Source organism: Dermochelys coriacea, chromosome 4 (assembly GCF_009764565.3).
Source record: "Dermochelys coriacea isolate rDerCor1 chromosome 4, rDerCor1.pri.v4, whole genome shotgun sequence".
In the NCBI taxonomy this organism is placed as follows: domain Eukaryota; kingdom Metazoa; phylum Chordata; order Testudines; family Dermochelyidae; genus Dermochelys; species Dermochelys coriacea.
In genome coordinates this window covers 16,550,497-16,572,688 of record NC_050071.1, presented here as the reverse complement: position 1 = coordinate 16,572,688, position 22,192 = coordinate 16,550,497, and the positions used below count along the sequence as shown (strand labels likewise).

Genomic DNA, 22,192 nt, shown 5'->3' with positions numbered 1-22,192 from the left:
ATATTAAAATTTTGAAGACATCAATAAGTTTAAAGATCTCAAATACTTCAGACAGTAAGTTTTCATAAAGCAGAAGCAAAAACCCTCTATGTGAAGCCAGTAAATAATGTTTTAATATAGAGCCAGCAAGTCCTTTGACAATTTACCACTCAAAGATCGAGTTTCTGCTTTCTGAACCTCTGTAAATTTGACATCTCTATGCTCTGAAATATTAGACAAGAAAGTCTAATGCCTGTTCTTAATCCTTTGCCTGTTTGTGTCTTTTAGACTTTTAAGTCCTAGAAGACAGGTTGTCTCTTATTTATGGCCAGTTCCTGCCACGTTCAACTTTTAAGATATACTCTTGCCCAACCCAACGTTATGGGCTTGATGTAGGCATTACTGGGGTGAAATTCTATAGCACGTGTTGGACAGGAGTTCAGACAAAACCATCATAATGGTTTCTTCTGACCATAAAAAAAATAAATAAATCTTTGACTGTGCAGGTAACCTGCCGCACCCATAGAGCCCCATTGAAGTCAGCAGGACTCCAACAAGCAAACAGCGTGCCTCCAAGTTGTAGGTTGCAGGTTCTGTAGCGCACCCAGCACAGTTGGGCCCCAATCCTATTGGGAGACCACAATGCAGATGTTTGATATTAACACCATCCATGATATGCTAATGAAATGCCATAATGCTATGGAGAAAAGATAGCATCAGGAGTAGCCTAAAGCCTGCAGACTTTCCTCATCTGTCTCATTTTATTAATTATTTGTATTATCATAGCACTGGGGAACCCCAGTCATGGACCTGGACCCATTGTGCTAGGCACTGGACAAACACAGAACAAGATGGTCCTTGACCCATACAGCTTGCAATCTAAGTGTAAGACAACAGATGGAGGGAGACAGACAGATCATCAGGGAGTACAAGGAAACAAATGGGAGAATAGAGGTCAGCATGGTAAGCGATAGGATCAGCAAACCAGCAGCTTAACTGTTAAGTTTTCAGGCCTCTCATCTTCTTTCCTCAGCCACTGAACTTGGCTCTGCCGCTGCCTGCAAGAAGCCAGGCCATTTTCAGGTTTGTCTCTTGTTTTAAACAGTTAACTCAGGGTTTTACTGTGCTTAGAGCTCAGACATTTAAAACACCCACTACACAAGAAAGCAGCCCAACCACTTATGAAGTGTTGATGAGTTCAGCCCCAGGCAGGAGGCAGCAGTTTGAGGGATGGGACATATCCTTTTGTATGGGCATTTAATAAACCCTGACAGGCAAACTAAAAAGGGAAATAGCATGTTTGTCCTCCATCCCATTCACCATTGCCAACTTTTCAGATATCAGGAAATGATGACAGGTTTTACTTTGTTTCAGAGTAGCAGCCGTGTTAGTCTGTATTCGCAAAAAGAAAAGGAGTACGTGTGGCACCTTAGAGACTAACAAATTTATTAGAGCATAAGCTTTCGTGAGCTACAGCTCACTTCATCGGATGCATTTGGTGGAAAAAGCAGAGGAGAGATTTATATACACACACACACAGAGAACATGAAACAATGGGTTTATCATACACACTGTAAGGAGAGTGATCACTTAAGATGAGCCATCACCAGCAGCAGGGGGGGGAAGGAGGAAAACCTTTCATGGTGACAAGCAGGTAGGCTAATTCCAGCAGTTAACAAGAATATCAGAGAGAAGCTAAATGAGGATCAGTAGCTCTCTACCAAAAGGAAGTCTTGAAGCAATCGAGATTGGAGGCCTAAATCACTTTGGCCCTGTGAGAGGATGGCTCCCCTTCTGGCATGGCCTTTCAGGCCTGCTGCCCTCTTATTTTCCCTCTTACAATGATTTATTCAGCCCACCCTCCCCCATCCTTCCTCATTGACCCATGAACTCCAACCCTTCTCGTGGCCATCGGGCTAATGTCAACAAGCATCCTCTCCTAAGTTCAGGAGAAGTCCCCAGCTCTCCTCCCCAAGACGGGTTACCATGGGGAAAAAAATTCACACTCCTCAGATAAGGAAGCCACAGCTCTCCTTCTAGAGCTGGGCTATGTTTCAGGCTAGCTAGATCCCTCACTCAGTTTATCTCCAACAGGTCCCTTTTTACTTACTCCTTTCACTTATCATCCTGGGGAGGCAAAAGGCTACAGTCCTCGTCCTCCTACTCCTAGAGTTTCTGAGAGCTTGTCTCTCTAGGAGCACTTCCCTGCAACTAAGCTCTGGAAACTTTTTAGTAACTGTCAACTGCCTAGATGGCTGGTTGGCAGCTAATTGCTTACACGGTGTCCAAAATTGGTTTGTTCTCCTTTAAGGAGCCTGTAATGGGTAGGCCGGGCTCTGATTCTCCTTAAAGAAGCCAGGATTTATCATCCAACTACAGAAGCATTGTATGGCAACAAACAGAGATGTTTGCCTACAGTTGCTAACTGAGATGAATCTGTGACAGGCCCCTTTGACAAATCCAGCCTAAATCATTCTACCTATGCTCTGGACATGATAAGATCTACTTTTCATGATTTTGTCTTATTCCCCAAACAAATCAGTTTGCTGCTGTTTTACACATCAGAAAACGTTGCTGCATGAGTCAGCCCCAAAGTTTCGTCTCAGTTTGCAACTGCGGACAGATACCTGTATTTGGGGCTATACAATTCTTCTGTAGTTGGATGATATTTGCATTAAATGGAGAGCCCATACAAAACCAACAAACAAAAACGATGTTCATAGCAAAGGATTTCTGGCCCAGCTCAGCACCCTGAAGTTAGCCAGTGAATAAAACATTGTTTTGGCTAATGCTGTCTCACACTCAGCTTCACAAATAAAGAGGGTGGAAAGGCCACTAAAATCCATCTTTTCACCCCACCTCTACTTCACAAAACTGGACTTGACAAGCTTCAATGCTGTCCTTAGTGCTTGTTTACACACAAATTATATTGCTTTAACTATAACGGTACATAGTTAGTTGGTACAGTAACACCCTACCGCTAATAGGGATGCAATTACAATGGTAAGGTGTTTTATACCAGTATAGCTTATACCTATATAGTAAGGGCAATAAACTAAAACTGTATAAGGCACCAATATAAAGTGCCTCCACATGGATAAAAGTATTTCAGTAAAACATTACAGCCCTAACCAAAATATTTACCCCAGTAAAAAAAAAAAAAAAAACAAAAAAAAAAAAACCCACCACCAACACCACACATTTAGACCAGGCCTAATGGAGCTATGCTAATGAGGGTCTTCCTTTAAACAAAGTAATGAAGAAAAATTGCTATTTGAATGTTTTTGCCTTAAGCCATGTCTACACTGCAAACTTTTGCTGACATAACTATGCCCGCAAGCGGTTGATGAGATGGGACTTTGTAATCAACATAACTGTGCTGGCAAAAGCCCCTAGTGTAGATGCAGCTTATAGTTGCAAAACTGCGCTTTTGCTGGTATAGCTTATATTGCTCGGAGAGGGAGAGACGGGAGTAAGCTATCCCACCAAAAAGGGCGGTCTTTATGGTATAAGCTAGGTCCACGCTAGGGGCTTTTGCCAACACAGTCAGTTGTCTGTTACGTCCATGCTAGGAGTGCTTCGCCAGCACCGTATACTGCTATACTAGCAACACATGCCTGGTGTTGACTTTGCCTAAGATTCTCTTGGTCTGATGGGCACCCTAAAATGATGGTGAGATTCGTGTGCACAAGCTGCTGAAACCATTTCACCAAAATGTCATTCTAGCAGTTAGACTGGCAACCAACAAAAGACTGCAATTTTCCATCTCTATTGTATTGTACGTAACATTGAGGATACACAAATTTTAGCATGTAATGCTTGATAACATTTATATGAAAACACAGCCCAGCTTCCTTTACTGGTGATGGTTTCAGAAAATAACTGCTAGAAAAACAAGAAACACAATCAGAAGCAACTTCCTCATAATGTCTTTGGAAAGTTTAATAAAACTACAAAATAAAGAGCTGCATATTTGGGATTTAAAGAGGCTTTAGCTCCTCCTCTGTTTTTTTATTGCTCCAGCAGTATTGACATTTCCCATGCCAACATTAAGAAACGTGCATACCTTTTATAACAAACAAGAAAGCTGGGCATGACTGACTTTGACATGTATCAAATACCGAGAAAGCAACTCAGGATTTCACAGGAGAGCTGCTCCTGCTAACATCACAGATAGTGAATTCAAGGAAGTCACTGAAACATGACAGCACTACAGCTGACTTGAAAAGAGGATTTGTTTTTTCCACAAACAGCTACTCCTTCTCTACAGGAGGATATAACTTTTAATGATAGTGGAGATGCAGTTCGATTTAGTGTTTACCTGAAACAGAAGATAAACATGCATGATCCTTATGATGAATTCTCAAAGCAAATATGCCATCAATCAACAATAAAGGCAAAAACAATCTGATGGTCCCTCGTGTCCTTTCTACTTTGTATCTCAGTCAAGGGTTTGATATATTTACTGGGGAGGAGCTACAGGGTAGATGTATTAATTTTGCAATGCATCTGTTTTTGAAAATTAGCTTCCCAGTGGAGCTATTAACTCCCTGGTTCCAGCTGAATTTACCTAATTCTTAACCTTCCATCTTATTTCTAGCACATTTCACTACTCTTCAGCTGTCATTTGCTGTTAATTCTCCCATCTGCTCTTCCATTTTGGCTCCTAGACCATGTCCTCCCCATTCTTGATTCTACCATGAAGTTACTTCCCTCTACCTTATGCAACTCTCCCAAACCCATATGTTTTGACCTTGTCCCTGGCTATCTATGGTACTTATAGGGCCCACATTACCATATTATCTCAGCGCCTCAATCTTTTAATGTATTTATCCTCATAACACCTCTGTGAGGTAGGGAAGTGCTACCACTGCCATTTGCAGACGAGTAATGGAGCACAGAAAAGCTAAGTGACTTGCCCAAGATAAGCTAGGAATTGATAAGCTAGGAAGCTAGAATTGAACCAACACCTCCTAGACTAGTGTCTTAGCCACTGTACCATCCTTCTCCAACTCAGCATCAGGGTACTAAGCACTCAATAGTTTTGGAGAGTAAGCGTGGGAGAAGGTAGGGAAGAATGAACAAATGGAGAGAGCGGAGCATGCAGTGAAAACAGGAGAAAAAAAATAGAGTAGAGGAAAATAAAGAAGGGAAATGCAAGAGAACATAATGCAAAAGGAAGGGATGCTGCTGTGACATATAAAAAGAAGATTAAGTTTTCCACAAGGAGAAAGGTGGTGGGGGGAAAAAAACAGACTAAAAGGAGAAAGAAAGAAAATGGAAAAGGAGGCCAAGAAAGATAACAATAATAAACATGGCAGAGAATAAAAAGGAAAGAAATACATCAGCGGAGATGATACGCATTGTGGTGAGGTTTGTGAAATACATTTTTAATACAAATTATTCCCCATGTTTTATTACAGTTCTCAGGAAGACATCCAACATCTCCAGCAATTTCAGAGGGATGCAGGAGCAATGGCTGAACACAGTCCCTGATTTCTCACCACTGAAGTCATGGGAGTTTTGCCATTAACGTCCACCGCACAGAATCAGGCCCATACTTGTTCCTTAGTAGGCTTAATTAAAATTAATGATAAGCATGAAACTAAGAGGAAAAATTGCTTCACTATTTAATTATCCGAATAACCAGTAATTCCCTCCAGCCCACCAAATTTGAAGCCCATTATTAAATTATGTATTTGTAGAATTTCCATAGAGAAACAAGGTGAGTAAGGCAATATCTTTTATTCGACAAACTTTTGTTGGCAAGAGAGACAAGCTTTTGAGTTTAAACAGAGCTCTTCTTCAGGTCTGGTCCAGAAGAGCTCTGTATAAGCTCAAAAGCTTGTCTCCGTCGCCAACAGAAGTTGGTCCAGTAAAAGTTATTACCTCACCTACCTTGTCTCTCTAATACCCTAGGAACGATACACCCCCAGCAACATGGCCAACACATGGCCAACAACAGAATTCCCATAGGCCGATATGGCATAGTCAGATGCCTGGAATAAATATATTAGAAATAACTGAAAGTAAACTTCAAATAAAATTCAATCTCTGTGAACAAGCAACAATTTCTAAAATGTAAAGGAACATGTTGAAGTCACAAATTTCTGTACTTGTCAATAGTACCACCACAGATTAGGGAGTGAATGAATTGTAGCTATCCAGTTTATACCTCATTATTATATGTTCTTGTTTATACATCACATCTCAGTGGGGGGAAGGGGGAGACTCAGTTTCACTTTTGTTTATAGTCAATTTCACATTCAGGGCCTTGGAAACCCTAACTAGTGATGCAAATACTGAGGGGAAACATTTGATTAAAAATAATTGCACAGGGGGAAGGGGTGATGGGTGAGGGCTGTACGGAGGGTTGGATGGGGGCAGTTCTAGAAGAAGGGCTGTATGGGGGGACAACATGCATTGGGGGAAGGGCTGCATGCGGGTTGCCTTGGAGGCTGCACTAAGAGAAATGTTGTATGGGGGGTTGCACTGGAGGAAAGGCTGCATGGAGGGTTACCTAGGGGAAGGCACGGCAAGAAGGGCTGCACAGGGAGTTGCCTGGGGGCTGCCCTGGGGGGCAGCACTGGGGGGAAGAGCAGCACAGGAGAGGTTGCCCTGGGGAGCAGCAACAGGGGGGAAAAGGGCTGCACGGGGGGGTTGCCCTGGGGGGGAAAAGGGCTGCCGGCAACAGGGGGAAAGGGCTGCCCGGGGCGGGGGGGCTTGCCCGGGGGGGGCGGCAGCGGGGGGGAAAGGGCTGCCCGGGGCGGAGGGGTCGCCCGGGGGGGGCGGCAGCGGGGGGAAAGGGCTGCCCGGGGGAGGGGTCGCCCGGGGGGGGGCGGCAGCGGGGGAAAAGGGCTGCCCGGGGCAGAGGGGTCGCCCGGGGGGGCGGCAGCGGGGGGAAAGGGCTGCCCGGGGCGGAGGGGTCGCCCGGGGGAGGGCGGCAGCGGGGGGAAAGGGCTGCCCGGGGGAGGGGTCTCCCGGGGGGGGCGGCAGCGGGGGGAAAGGGCTGCCCGGGGGAGGGGTCTCCCGGGGGGGGCGGCAGCGGGGGGAAAGGGCTGCCCGGGGGAGGGGTCGCCCGGGGGAGGGGCGGCAGCGGGGGGAAAGGGCTGCCCGGGGGAGGGGTCGCCCGGGGGAGGGGCGGCAGCGGGGGGAAAGGGCTGCCCGGGGAGGGGTCGCCGGGGGGGGCGGCACCGGGGGGAAAGGACTGCACGGGGGGGGGGGGAAGAGGTTGCCTGGGGGGAAGGGCAGCACGGGGGTCTGGCGGGCGGGCTGATCCGATCCGGGTTGCCGGAGCCGGGCGCGGCGCTGTGCCAGGCCCGCGCAGTCTCGGGCCGCGCCCCCTGCCCTCCGCCCACCTCCAGGTAGAACAGGTCCTGCGCGGTGAGCTGCGAATCCAGGTAGCCGCCGTAGCTGCTGAACTGGGCGACGACGTGATCCAGGGCGGCCCCCGCCTCGGCCGCCTCCAGCGCCGCCATCCTAGCAACCGGCCAGGCCCCGCCCCCCGGCAGTAAGCCCCGCCCCCCGGGCGAAGACGCCCCGCCGCCTTGCGCGGCTAGGGGGCCCCCGGCGCCTGTTGGGTGCGCGCGCGGCCCGCGCCCGCCGCCCTGGGGCACGCTCGGAGCAGGGAAAAACCCGCGCTCAGTGCTTGAGTTGAGCCCTGGCACCTCGGGGCTTGCTGGGGCCGTTCGGAAAGTGAAAATAATTGCTTGAGCCCTAGCATCTCTTTCATTGCAAATTAAGCCCGGGCTATACTGCTCTGTAGGGCTTGCCTATGTCTTTGGGCATCTGTGTAAACAGGAATGGGTGCGTATGCATAGTGATCACCCTTTGGGGTAGTGCTGGGAGTCCCAAAAGTCAGCCGAAAGCCCCCCTCGCCCCAGGACTAAGCCAGTGTTTGGACTCTCTTTGAGCAACATGCACAATTGGACAGCCGTCACTCATCACCATGTAGTTATTCAAACAAGTGGCCTAAATATTAGCCCTCGGCCGCTTTGTCCAAAACGAAACCAAAAAGTATCAAACCCGGCTACTCCACTCCACTAGTTTTCTGACCCTTATGAAATAAGAATTTGGAACATGGATTTCAGATTCGTTATGCCACTGAGATCACCATGTGTTTTATATCATATGTTGAACAGCTGGTTCTGAGAAAGCATGCATCATCCCACTCAGCAAGTGTCTACTACAACAGGGGCTTGATCCTTCACCACTGAAATAGATAGGAACTTTGCTATTGCCTGCCGTGGGCACAGGATCTGACAAAGGAGCAGGAAGAGTCTCCCTATCAGGTTGGTATGAAACTAAGACCTTTTGAAGTTTTTCACAACACAAAACAAAAACGGAGAGGATCCACCCCACAATAGCCTGAGTGCTTAGAACACTCCCCTGGGATGAAGGAAACGGGAGAATATCCCAAGCAAGTGTCCTAACCACCTGGATGTTGGCTAATTCTAGGATGGGTTCTCTGGCTGTCTCCGGTGGAGTTGTCTGATTTTGTAGAAATAATTACATAAAACATTCAGTGGAGTAGGGACTGGAACCTGGGTCTCCAACATCTCAGCTAAGTGAGCTCGCTACTGGGCCATAGAGTCAATCTCCTTTGGCCTGACAAATATTTAATTAATACAAAGTGGAACAGCTCCAACAAACAAATAAAGGAGTCTCACACCAGAATACCCCAAAGCCCAGTGGTTAGAGTGCTCACCTGCAATGTTGAAGAGCTAGGCTCAAGTTCCCTCAGAAATAGGCAGAGCACAGTTCCCCATAACTTCCGCATCCCAGATGAGGGCCAAAACCATTGGTGTTTCTAGAAATTCCATCCTGGAGCCTCAGAAACCTTCCTGATGAAAGTTTCATCAAAACTGCCCCTTCACAGGAAAGTTTCAGGTTTGATTCATTGGTATTTTCTGACAAAAAAATGTTGTCAAAATGATTCCCCAACCAGCTTTATGCAGGTGGTCAGAATAGATCATCATCGTAGTCTGTTCTGTCTTTAAAATATATGCATCTTCTTTCTTCTCTGACTGAAACTGCCTCATTAAACAGAATCTTTTACATTAAAAGTAAAGCATGCCCTTACTTAGGCCCCAGTTCAGCAAAGCCTGTAAACACAAGCTAAACTCTAAGTATAAATCCACTGAAGCAAACAAACTATTTTGAATTGAAACAGGTATAACAGCACACTTTGTCCCAAAGCATCCGAGTCTTCAAACATATCCCAAGGACTATGAAGGAAATTCAAGATGGTACCCATAAGCAACTACCTCTGGCTGACTGGAAAGCTTTATGAGCCAGCAGCAGGTTTTTCCTTGTATAAACACTGACAATTCCTAAACTGCTTCTTTCTGGGGAAGAGAAAAGGGAAGACTCCAAACAGTCTCTAATCCCTTGCAGCAGCCACCTTGGCCAAGCAAAGATAGCTCCAAGATAAGAGTCGCTGAGATGTGTTTAGAGTAAATTTTGCTGGATGTGCGAGGTCATTACACTTTTAAATTGACAGAACTGAATACTTTGTTTTAGAAAGCCAAGATTTAGATGCTGCACTAGTCAGACAGATGCTGGTAAAGCCCTGCGTACCAGAGCTGAAAAACTTAATGGGAGCAATCATCTTGAGGTGGACGAAGCTGATGGTTGACATAAAACGATGAGAAGGAAGACAAGCTCTTTTTTAGCAGCACTAAGGTTACCCAGAGAAAGAGTTATCTAATCCATCAAAATACATTTTATTGACCATTTGATTAAAAAAGAACAGCGCAAGTTTCCCGTGAATCACCTTACTGTGGTGCAAGCTTGTGGATTTCTAGAAATGAGAACTTTTTACGGGTGGTCATCAAATAATGATGAGTGCTCGAAACAGTGCACTGCACAGCACTCGAGAAAGCAAGGAATGGACTCAGAGTCTTATCAGTTCTCCCATCTATGATGCTCAATGAAAGGGACAGTGTCAAGCAGTTTAAAGGTCCCAAAGTAGATTAAACACCCTATAAATAGTTATGAAGCTTTATATGAAGAGAATGGTCTTCATAATGTTATCAATACATTTGACACTCCTCTAGGAATCCTCAGCAATATTATTCTAATGCATGAAAACCAGATGGGGAAACTAGCAAGCAAAATATGACATTAGCTAGTGTGGATTCATTGTCTAAGATGAGGGACATGAAAGAGACTCTGACTGCATATGGTAAAAGATAGCCTTACATGTTTTGTTATCTACTATGTTATTAGTAACAGGTAGTTCAATTTTTAGAGGAATTGTACATTGGCTGCTCCATTAATAATAAGTGCACCAGCTACTGCTGATGGCTTTTTCTTTTCACTCTTTGCTGGAGGGCTATACAGATTTTTTTTTTTTAATGTTTTCAACTTTATATTGTCACTAGGACTACTGAGAGGTAAAAATACTGCTGCAGCCTTTTGATGCAGAATATGAATCCATTCCAACTATGAAAGGAAACCAATTAAAGAGGCAGTGTTTTGTCCTTGGGTTCTTAAATCAAGACACTTATCAAATACCTCCATCTTAAATGTCCAATGGCTCCCAGGGAGAACTTCATAGGCCCCAGCACCTTTTACCCCATGCTGTAAGTGTACAGGTAGTTAAAACAAAAAACACACACTATGTAAGTACTTAATATTAGCCATTCAAGCATGAATATTTTGGTTACAAAGATGGAGATTTGCCGTGTGCCTTAAATAAGTCACTTACACCCTCTGCAACTCAGAGGACTTGTGTAAAAAAAAAAAAAAAAGGAGGTAATCCTAGCCTATTTTCAGAGTGTAGTAAGAATTCCTGTTGGTTGATCACTGAAAGTACAGTTAGGTCCTCAACCAGCTTCAGTGGACCTATATTGATTTACACCAGCCAAGGGTGTGATGCAAAAGGTGCTATTACAGGTGAAGTAGCAATCAGAGGGGAGGGTCTTTATATGCAAGAAGAGATGCTTCACATAAATTTGTAAAGTAATTTGTCAGAAATTTTAATTCCTGATAGTTAAAGAGATTGTGGATGGAACTGTTCCTTTATGGGGAAAAAAGGTTGCATTTGTAAGCGGGGGAATAGTCCCGCTCTGGTGGGGAACTTTCCTGGCTTCTGCACTACCCTGGTGAAGTGGGCTAGTGAAAGGATCTGAGTCCTCGATCCCACTTCCTTTACCCAGTGGCCTCCCTGCCCTTGAGAGCTCCCCTTCCACTCTCCTGTCTGGCAGAGTCCTTGTAACCCCAACAAGGCTGCGCCCAGGATTCCTGGGGGCTCGACCCCCAACCCTGCTGTGGTCACCTAGGACAGGGGCTAGGGTGTCTCCATCCGGGGTACTCTCTCTGCACTGGGCACTTCTCTGACCCACTAACCATTACATACAAGCTGAAACAAATACAAGTTATTTAATCAACAATTAATTTTAAAAAAGAATAAGGAAAAATGGGAAAGGTTAAAGGAAACACATCAACCTGCTCTGTGGCAGGGAACATCACAAACAGTGTCTCTGGAACGTCAGGGCAGTTCACAATCTGTTCCCTGTAAGTCCTAGGCCGCCTTCTCAGGCCTGGCTGTGCTGTAGGGATGCTGTGGGTTGGACACTTGCTCTGGTGGTGGCCACACACTCTCAGGCTCTAAGTGGTAGGACCCTTCTTCCCAGTGTCACCCCCGCCCTGTCGGGGTTATGATCCAAGCCTGGCCTGCAGAGCCTCTTGGCTGAGGCGTCTCCCTGTGCTGGGCCTGCTGCCCAGGGTCTCCCTGGCTGCTCACCGCACCCAGTTTCAGACTGCTCCAGCCCTAGCTCCACCACTCTGTCTCTGCACTGCTGCTGCTCTGCCTCCAGCTCCCTGGGCTGCTTCTTTGGCCCCTCTGGCTCTGGTTGCTACAGCTCCACTCCCAGGACAGGTCTGCTCTACTTCTTTGACTCTGCTCCCAGCACTGACCTGTTTCATGGGCTGCTTTTCTGGCCCCTCTGGTTGCTGCAGCTCTCCTCCCAGGGCAAGTCTGCTCTCTCTTGGCTGTGCCTCTGGGTTTGGGGCTGCAGCTCTGCTCCCAGGACAGGGTCTGCTCTCTCTGGGCTGCTTTTCTGGTCCCTCTGGATCTGGCACAGCTCTGCTCCCCAGCTCAGCTTGGGCCCTTGCTTTCTCTTTAGCTCTGTCCCACTCTGTCTCACCCAGGCAATTCCAGCTCACACAGAAGACCAGACCTCCCTGGCCTCCTGACTCCCTGATTAGCCTGCCCACTCTGTCATTCACGCTGACCTGGAGCATTGGCCTCTCCCCATTGTTCTCCCCCACTGTCTGTCTCGGGGTCCTGATTCCCCATCGACCCTTCCCCCTTTTTAGTACTGGGAGCTAGCAACTAGAACACCCCCACTGAATGTTAGTAAGGGGGCAACAGTCCCCTTACACATTCTTTACTAGTTAGGCACTAGTATTCATCAGGTTTTAGGCATTTCTGCAACGTAATCACTACAATCGAGTTTTAAAACCTCAGGAAGCCCTGCCTAATGAGTATAGTTGCCATTTATTTCACCAACATATCCTTTAAGGAACAAATGTGATTGTCAACCTGATTAAGTCTTCCTTGAAAAGAAAAATGGAAAGGATATAAATAAAAAGATTCTTGCACTACTCACTGAATGTCTGGAAGAGTATGCTGAGTGATATCTGCCATGACCTGTACTTGGATCTTTTTCTTACCATTATTGTAGAATGCTGCAAGCCTTTGTGCAGAAAAGAAGCCCGTGGAAGTCTAGAATACCCACAGAAAGCTAGCAGAAAAGGAATTAATGAGCTCTAAAGTGCCAGTGAACTGTCTGTTCCCATTGTAGGATCTCTGTCACTGTCAGACAAGGCTTTCCTTTGAACAAGTATTCTTGGTTTTGGTCCACAATTTTTAAAACCTGAGATTTGGAACTCTTCCCAAGCCACAGACATTCCAATCTTGACAAGAGGACAAGGAAGGGTTCACAGAGACAAGAAGTATGTAACATGTGCTACAAATAACACACCCTTTAATAAATTAGAAGTCTCTCTCAAAGATGGCAGCAGAAATGGAAAGGTCTTAGGCATTGCAGTGCTGAGTGTCATGGTGCCCAACTTTTAGGCATCTAGAAAAATCACAGGAACAACAGTGTAATCCACAAAGCTGAGTTCACTGCATAGACTCCCTATGCAATGGGAAATATGTCGTATTGTCTTGGATGGATACTGAGTCACCAGTAGTCTGGCCCATTCAAGCAAGAGGTATGTGTCACCCCTTCTCAGCTAGTGAATTATATAGTTTATTGCTCAATTGTCTGCCCTTGTAACAACATAGAAAAGTAAATGGAAAACCATTAAAGCCATATTATAATCAATCAAAACCACTTGGAGGTAAAAAAGGAAAAAAGACAGGGGATTGCCTTGTCTGTGAATAAAGAAAAAAGACATTCAGTATATCACAGGGTGGAGAAAGACACACTGCATCCATTCACAGAGGAGACATCTCTTTGAGCCGGGAATGTTTCGAGAAAGACTGGATCCCAGTTCCTGGGAAACCAGCCAGCTCTGCAATAGACTGAACTAATAAATCTACTTTATTAGATAGGAAAGGTAGCTATTAATAAGAGTAGACCCCATTTCTCATTTTATTATTTTGTTTTGTATTGTAACCATTTGTTTCCATCACTCTAGTTTCTGCTGAAACCTCTATCCTTTCTTAACTAAATCTTCTCTTGTTTTATACATACTGTGCGTTATACAGGGGTGGTGACTTAAGACAGAACTAGTAAATTGGGGTACACTGCTCCTTTTTAAGCAGAGGATCAGGGATCTCAGAGTAGCTAGGGTCTGTGGCTGGATATAACAGAGGAACATTTCAAGGGGACTCGGGTGCACCTCTTGTTAATCTGAAAGGCATAGACAGGGGTGCCATAACCCAGAGGGCAGTGCTTGTGTGGCTGAAAGGCTAGAGAGGGAAGCGAGCGAACACCCAGCTCCCACAGGCAAGACACCGTCTCCCTACAGACAGGGGGTAACAAGGTGAGTCAGTCCTGGGTATCCCAAGAACCATCACACAGCTCCTTCATATTGAAGCTGTTGCACTGTGGATAAATAATGAAAAAGTGATTGGAGCAGGGGGACTGGAGCCTGCATCTCCCACTTTCTAGGTGGATGCCCTAATCACTGGACTAAAGAGGGAGGCAACAAGCAGCATGCCTGGAGGCAGGACAGGCACCTAGGAAATTTTTACACTGAAAAACTTAGGTCCCTACAGGGTTTCGCATGAGTTTTGTGAGTTGCAATGGAACTAAAGCTGGGATTTAGGTGCTTAAGTGCCTTTGTGGATCCTACCCAGGCTTCTCTGAGCTTCATGACTTTTGCCTTACATCCCTGCAATCTATGCAAGGTGCAGTCTCAAAACTCATCTGCCTCTGGTATGGCCAGGCCCCCTCATTCTCTGGACTTATCTACACAGCAGTTATTTTATAAATTTTTCCACTATTTAACCACCTGTACAGCTGGTGTAGACGGATGGCCAGCAGCCACTGGTGTTTTAACAACCACATCACCCAGGCTTGCTCTGAGCAGAGTCAGATGACAGTAGTTAGAAGGTGGCTGGCTGCGAGAAGCAGCAATAATGAGAAATTTTAGGAAGACAGGGTCTTATCCAGACACTGCCTGATGAAATGGGAAGGCTTCAAGATGAAATGTGACCATGACCAAAGTTTTTTTCTTTTTTTCAATTAGACGGGCTGGATTCTGCTATCCTTTCCCATGAATAACACCTAGTTCTGCGAATAATCTCATTGACATCAGTAGGATATACATGTGAATAAGAATAGTAAGAATGGCCTCCTAAGGGCGTAAGCCAAAGTCCACTGCAGTCAATAGAAAGACTAGGCTTTGGATCAGGACCTAAGGCAAGTTTGTCCCAGCCTGGTTCCTAGGTCTGATGCAGGGTCAAAGAATGGTTGGGTTTCATGCAGCCTAAGGCAGTCCTTCAGAGCTTGCAGGAGAGAGAATTGCCAGGTTCTAAACACTTCCTTGGCCATCCATCCTCCTACTCTTTACCCTCTCCTTCCTCCAGCCAAATCCTGATTTGATCCACAGCTCACCTCGGTATACCGCCCCTGCACCTGGGCTTCTGCAGGGGCAGTGCAGAGATCCCCTATACTAGTGCAAGCAGGCCATAGAGCAGTAGTGAATCAGCCCTCAAGTGTGTATATATTCTCCTTCCTTAGGGTCTCTAATGGCTTATTTCTGTATCCTGGGCAGTACAGCAATGGTTGCTTTATCTGGAAGCCAACAATGCATTGATAGGTTTGCTAATGTGACAAATACCGCAAAATATCAGCTTACAAACTAATTGGGTGGCATGCAATAAGACATTTGCAACATTCAGCTTAATAACCCAATTGTGTTGCAGCAAGGAATGGTTTCAACACAGAATTTATTGTGTCAATTTTAAATCTGAAATAGCTTGTAAAATAGAGCTGTGAGTTTGCTTTAGAATCATAGAATCTCAGGGTTGGAAGGGACCTCAGGAGGTCATCTAGACCAACCCCCTCCTCAAAGCAGGACCAATCCCCAATTTTTGCCCCAGATCCCTCAATGGCCCCCTCAAGGATTGAGCTCACAATCTTGGGTTTAGCAGGCCAATGCTCAAACCACTGAGCTATCCCTCCCCCGCTTATAATTGTAACCTTAGTGATGAACTTCCCAGTGTCCAGAGTCTCCATCTCTGAAGAATGGTATTGTTTCACTGTTGAAAAACCAAGGACATAAAGCACAATCTAGCTCCTATTAAAATCAGTTAGAGGACTACCTGAGCCTTGAATATAGCCCATAAAGTGCACCCTTTGAATGGCCCTTTTCCTCTTTTTACTAGGACTCTACCAGTAGTAACATCAGGGAATCATGAGAAGTGTTGAAAGCCCACAACTCAAATTAAGTAAGTGGTATCCTGAAGCCCCTATTCTGTTTTTACTCAGTCGAATTGTTAGGTAAGCTCAGCGTTTAACCACAAATCTTACTACACACAGGAAGAACCTTCACACCTGAAGGAGCAAACCTCACTGTAAGTAAAACAGAGTTTGCATGAGCGTTGCTTGCTTGTAGTTCTTTATATGAACTGGAGTGAAAGCTTTGGGCCCAGTCCCATATTCCATGCACATCTGTGCTCTCATTTAAGTCACAAATTATTTTTAAGGGGGTTGCGGAATTGGGTCCTGTGCTTGTTTACCCACCATAGCCATTACATTTACTTTGTGTTATTTTTCCTAAAATGCCTAAACAGTATATCAAAGCACAAGAGATGCTGAGCACACAAGATTCCCTTTAGGCCAAGCCCTGAAGGCCTTATTTATACAAACTCCTACCAATTTCAACGAGCATTTACCTGAGTAAAAGTTGAATGAGAAATTCAAGATAAGAGACATTGAGTTCAGGGGGAGTTAACAGATTAGATTTTGCGCAGCCTGTAACACCAACTCTACATTCTCATGGATATTAATTGAAAAGTGTCAGTGGTTGGATAAAATACTGGCTTTATATTACAAAGAGGGAGTATGAATGCTTAATTTTGTATTTTTTATTAACATGTGTATTACCTTTTTCTATCAGTGTAGTTATAGTTGAATTGTAAGAGATGTGCAGTCTCTCCCTCTCTCAGATTTCCTATTGTCACTTCATCTGTTTGGGACTTTTGATATTTTATATCTGAAAAAGACCAGGATGAAAATGACAGAATGGAAGGTAATAAAGAAGCTCATTAGATGTTTCTCCCCCCATTGGTTTCATAACACTGTGGAAAGAGGTTCTTGCAGACTTCATTCGATTAGCACAGTTTTTAGATTTACAAGTAGAAAGTTTGGGGGCAAGGAAAATACAAGAAGTCAAATGCTAGTTAATGATATATACCCTACTCTTCAGCATTCCAATAGTTTGGTCTGAAAATATACCTGCTGTAAGTTGAGGTAAAACATTACTTATGCTTAGACTGGACTTTTTAAAAGTAGAACATTTGTCCCAAAATTATGGACACAGGAATGCCCAAGGAAGGGTTCATTTTATACATCTGTTTGAAGAAAAAAAGCTCTGAAGAATTCCAGCTCCATTTCACATCACTTCTTGTGACCTTTCCACCTGCATAGTTCACCTTGGGCCCATAATGAGTTGATAACTGATGGACTAAACCCAAAACTTCTGTAGTTTTGGACTGGATCCCTTTACAATAGAGCCTGCAGTAAAAACTATCATAATTAGCTACTCAGGCACAAAATCTGATCAGTTACCATGATGCTATTAAAAATAATGTTATTCTACTTTCTTGGCTAAAAACCACCACCACAAGCCCTTACTTGCTTCAAATGGGTGGCCAAATACAGCTTTACATCTTAATGTAGTTGAGTAACAAATACACATCAGAGAATGGGACTGGAGTATTTCTTGTATTTTTAAATGTATTTTTTAGATTATTTACATGGCATTTTTCTTTATAGAGATAATGTACTGTCAACATTTTGGAGGTTGAATGTCTGTTGTGAAAGTTCCAGAGAGAAAGTCTAAGTAAACAGAAAGAAAGGATATTGTGTGTTTGAAGAACTTGGATTGCAACTCAGAAAGCTCTGTATGCAGGTACTGGCCACCAGTCCAGATTTTCCCAGGATTGTCCCTTTGCATGAGGTAGTTGTTCCAGGAAATCTGTAAGGGTGCTCAGCGCACACTGCCAGCTATCTAGTTTTATGCTGTCAGGATCATGTCCCAGATATCCTGGGTTTTTTGGACCTCAGAGGTGGCAATCCTATATCCTGGCTCTACCACAGACTTCCTCTGAGACCTTGACCAAGTCTCTTAATCTGTGCCTCAGTTCCCATCAGTAAAATGGGATAAGACAAAGGGTGGAAGAAAGTAGTAGCATCTATTTAGACAGTAAATTCTTTAAGATAGGAATGGTCTCTTGCCTTGTATATGTACAGCACCTACCTCAGCAGTGCCCTGATCACAGTTGGGGCCTTTTGACTGCTAGCATAATACAACTAATAATTAGATGTTTCACCCAAATAAATACACAAAAACAGTAGTTTATACTTTGGGGTTTCAAGTCTGCTCCTTGTGTCTTTTCTTCTGTCATTTTAATTCAATAATTCCTCAAAACAGCTCAAAATAATTAACACACGACTCCTAAAAAGGTTGGTTTCATAAAGTTAAGAGTAATATCCCAACCATTTGTATAGGACCAAACTTGACATCAAGCACTGAAACTTTTCTTTTTCTGCTTTGCAAATTAATACACTACACTCCTTCCCAGCCACCACAACGTTCTTTATCTGTTGGGACATTTGTAACTAGACCACGGAGAAGATTCCCCACTTTTCATTGAAGCGGCAACACACACGACAGTTAATAAGTGTTTTCCTGGCAGTTCTCAGACTATTTGTTGTGCATTCAGAGAACAGTTGGCAGGACTTCCTGTGGATAACGTGATATGTGCACTACTTAAGGATTTCTTGAGCAATCCTTAATAGAACATAACAGAATCACCTTTACAGCTATAAATAAACTAAGTTTGATTAGAAAAAAAATCCTGTGTATTTTTTTAAAAAAGCAAACAATACTGGTGTGTTAAAAACTAATTTCATTGCTTGCAAGTCCATGAAAATGTTGAACTGCAAACTGCTGACTAGCCAGTGGTTCATACATGTAAACACAATTACTTTGTTCCTGAGATTTTACCACCATTTCAGGGATCCTCTTGCAAAGCTTCAAACAAACTTCTAAATTCTCAAACTAGTGAGAGATCAATCACCAAAATAGTTTCATTTTCCCCCCAGGGTCTCTACCATATCTACATGATCCTGATTTAGAAAGGGATTAAAGAGACCGTTTTCAAATTAATAGTGGAATGTAGCCACTTGCTCAAGATTTTCCTTGAGCTCACAAAAAGAAAAGGAGTACTTGTGGCACCTTAGAGACTAACAAATTTATTTGAACATCCGATGAAGTGAGCTGTAGTTCATGAAAGCTTATGCTCAAATAAATTTGTTAGTCTCTAAGGTGCCACAAGTACTCCTTTTCTTTTTGCGAATACAGACTAACACGGCTGCTATTCTGAAACTTGAGCTCACAGACTCTCAGTCATAATAACCCAGTCTTTAATTACAGCACTTAAGGGGAGGTTCTCAGAGGACCAGAAGTAAGATTGATTCATAAAGTAACAAATTTTACATCAAGCTTAGAACTGGGAATCATTAGTAGTAAATTCATTAGTAGCATTAGTAGTAAAGTCAACACTATTCTGCTTTTCCCAGATAAATCTGGCGAAAGTTTACTATAATCCTTCCCAGTGTGCCCAGAAGTAATTTAACATGAAAAATAAGAAATTAAAGAGTACGAGACTTTCTTTGGGGGTTTTATAGTAGGCAGTCTGTATTATTAACATACAAGAGAGCAGGGTTGGATTCCCAGTGAAGCCTCTAGACCCCAGGTCTAACATGGGCAACACAGGCACTTGGCATTTTTCTACATTAGAAGAGGAGGTTGAGGTTTTTTACCCATAACCATTTTCCTTATACAGGGGCACATTAACACCTTTAACTCCATTCTGCTGGCCAGAGACAACATTAGTCCTGTACCATTAGCTCCTCCACTCCGAGGGAGACCCCCCCCCATAACACCCACGATCTCAATCATAAGGAAAGATACCTTCATTGCTGTATGTGCCCTGAGGTTTCCTTTCCCTACAGACTTCCATAACAGTGGCTAGGGAGGAAGGAGAGCTGCAGATGATGCCAGAGCACACATCCCAGCTCAGCTACAGACACATTTCTTTACACAATTAAAAGACATTTATACTAATTCTGAACCTCTTGAACATAAAATAAAGTATCCAGCAAATGAACTCTTCAGCCTTATCCAGAGTTACTCTTTATACAAGCTGCAGGGGCTAGAATATCGTGTGTGATGAGTGCTATATTCTTCCCTAAAACGTTGGCTAAAGCTGCTATCAGACTTTAGAGTGAAACAAGATACTATTTACTACATTGCCCTAGTACCTGTTTTTTCCCCCAATAAACACTTTCCCAGGATACTAAACTCAGAACATTTCCCTATTTGCAAAGAGATGGAGTCTTTTGTAGAGAAACAAACACTCAGTTTCATAATCCAAGTGTGCAACTATCTATTCTGTAATTGATATTTAAGCTTGATAACATTTCACAACATTATTGGGTTTTTGAACTATAAGGGATGCAATACCTGCAAATGCAAAGAAGACACAGCTCACTAGGGGAATAGTGGAAGCTCCAGTCCTTGCAACAGTTTTTGGGTGGAGCTTAAAATAACATCACATCATTTCTTCCTTCCACTTTGAACAGACCAGCTGGCTTATTACATTGGTGCATGTCAGGTAAAGAAAACTAAAGGTCCTTTACCAAGTGGAACAGTCTGTAACATAGCAGGGGGCAAGCAGAACCATAAACAACCAGCCAACAAACATACATCTCAGAAGCTATCGCTATCAGTATTAGCAGCTTGATTAGCTAAATCAGCACTTATTGATTAATCCCCCTCTCCTTACTGACTTTCTGTTTTACACCTTATCCCATTTATACTATTTCCTGTTGCCTTAACAGGCTAACCTGCTGCAGCCATCGCTGGCCCTTGATAACAATACTTGTTTCTCAGGTGTGCGTAGATGGGGCTGTAATCACCCAAACCTATAAACTAACCCCTGAGGGAAGAGAGTAGAAGCACATACACACCCATTCCGCCTCCTAAAACAAAACCAATGAACTAACACCGCACAAACAGGTAGCCTCTTAAGGGACATGACTACCCAATCACAGACCCACTAAATATTACTATTTCTATTTGCACATTGAGGCAATGGGAAGGAGGATGGTCTGGTGGCAAAGGCACTGGTCTTGGGTTTCAGGAGATTGGAGTTAAATTCCTAGCTCTGCACAGACTTACTATGTGACTTTGGGCAGGTTCCAGGCCGAGATCCTCAAAGGTATTTAGACACCTAACTCCCACTGATGTAAAGGGGAGTTCCCTTTGAGGATCTGGGGCTTAATTCCTGTGTGCCTCAGCTACTGATTTGCCAACCTCACAAGGACAGTATGATGGTAAATCTGTAAATATTTGAGTCACTTAAGATAGATACTACAGTGATGGGGACCATAAGGTCCAGTTCTCCTGCTCCAATCACTGTTTTGTTATTTAGCCACAGTAGAACAGCTTCAATGGGAGAAATAGAGGGTGCCTTACATCGCAAAATCCCATAGCTCAGTAGTTAGAGTGCTCTCTGAGGAGAGTTCAGATCCTTTCTCCCCCTCTGGCAGTGGATATCCCTCATTGCAAATATGTGCTTTAACCACTGGGCTAAAAGTCATCAGGAGGGCACTAGCACAACCACCTCCTGCTGTAGTGGCCAGATTTTGAATGGGGCCTGATCTGGCAGACATGCTCAGAGGCCTCCTACCAGCTTGGGCCCTGCACAGGACTCAGGTGACAGAATGTCCTGGTCCATGAGTCTTTGGTGGGAGCTAGATAGGCACCCGGATGCCTGGTGGCAGAAACTGAGGCACCAAGAGGACATGTGCCCTGAATACTTAGGCACCAAGTGAGTTTTGGGTTCAGTGGGAGTTTTGTGGATTCCAATGAAGCCAAAACTGAGGTTTAGATGCCTAAGTACCTATGTGAATCTCGACCTAGGCCACTAGCTATATGCAGCCAACCTGGAAAATTTGTATCTAAATGGGAATGAGATAGGGCATAGACTTGAGCTGGAAAATACAATCTGGAACCCTAGATCTACCTTCACAAAGGCCCATGTGGCCCTGTGACCCCTTCAGTATGTAGTGATGGTGGATGGAGTTGGACAGGAATGTCAGAAGTGGAGTAGATAGCAGTTTAGTCTGATTAACCAACTGTGGTTCCTCACATAAAGGCTGAAGTCCCGTAGGCTGTAGGAAGTTCGTCATTGAGGATCTGTGATCTGATGAATCTCCTTTAGTTTGTGAAGCTAGAGATCATGTTTGATGAGCCTCCCGGGGTTTATCGGACATCTGTTCTCTTCTCATGAACCACAGGTCATTCATCAGAGTGGAGCTGCAGCCTGTTCTAGATTTAACAGACCTCATCCATTTCCTGCCCCAGAATATCTTTCACACAAGTGTGCCAGGCCCCCACTTTATGTCTAGGAATGGATTCTTCAAGGGTGGGGAAGCTGAGATGGTGGCTAAGT

The 22,192-nt window shown here is 44.3% G+C and overlaps 1 protein-coding gene across 3 annotated transcripts in view; it reads right to left on the bottom strand.

Annotated features, from left to right (window-relative positions):
* Window positions 1-20,502, bottom strand: part of CFAP299 (cilia and flagella associated protein 299) — a 398,009-nt gene extending 377,507 nt beyond the window's left edge. The window contains exons 1-2 of one of the 3 annotated variants that reach the window (XM_043513215.1): window positions 20,200-20,501; window positions 16,554-16,662 (exon numbers count right to left, since the gene is read on the bottom strand). Coding sequence is in view for 1 of the 3 variants with exons in the window: in XM_038401014.2 (XP_038256942.1) it covers window positions 7,338-7,457 (120 nt within the window). In the remaining 2 variants the exon portion in view is untranslated. Of the gene's footprint in view, window positions 1-7,337; window positions 7,476-16,553; window positions 16,663-20,199 lie in introns of those variants that run through there. The other 2 variants (XM_043513216.1, XM_038401014.2) reach the window with 2 other exon arrangements.
* Between the last annotated feature and the right edge of the window lie 1,690 nt (window positions 20,503-22,192).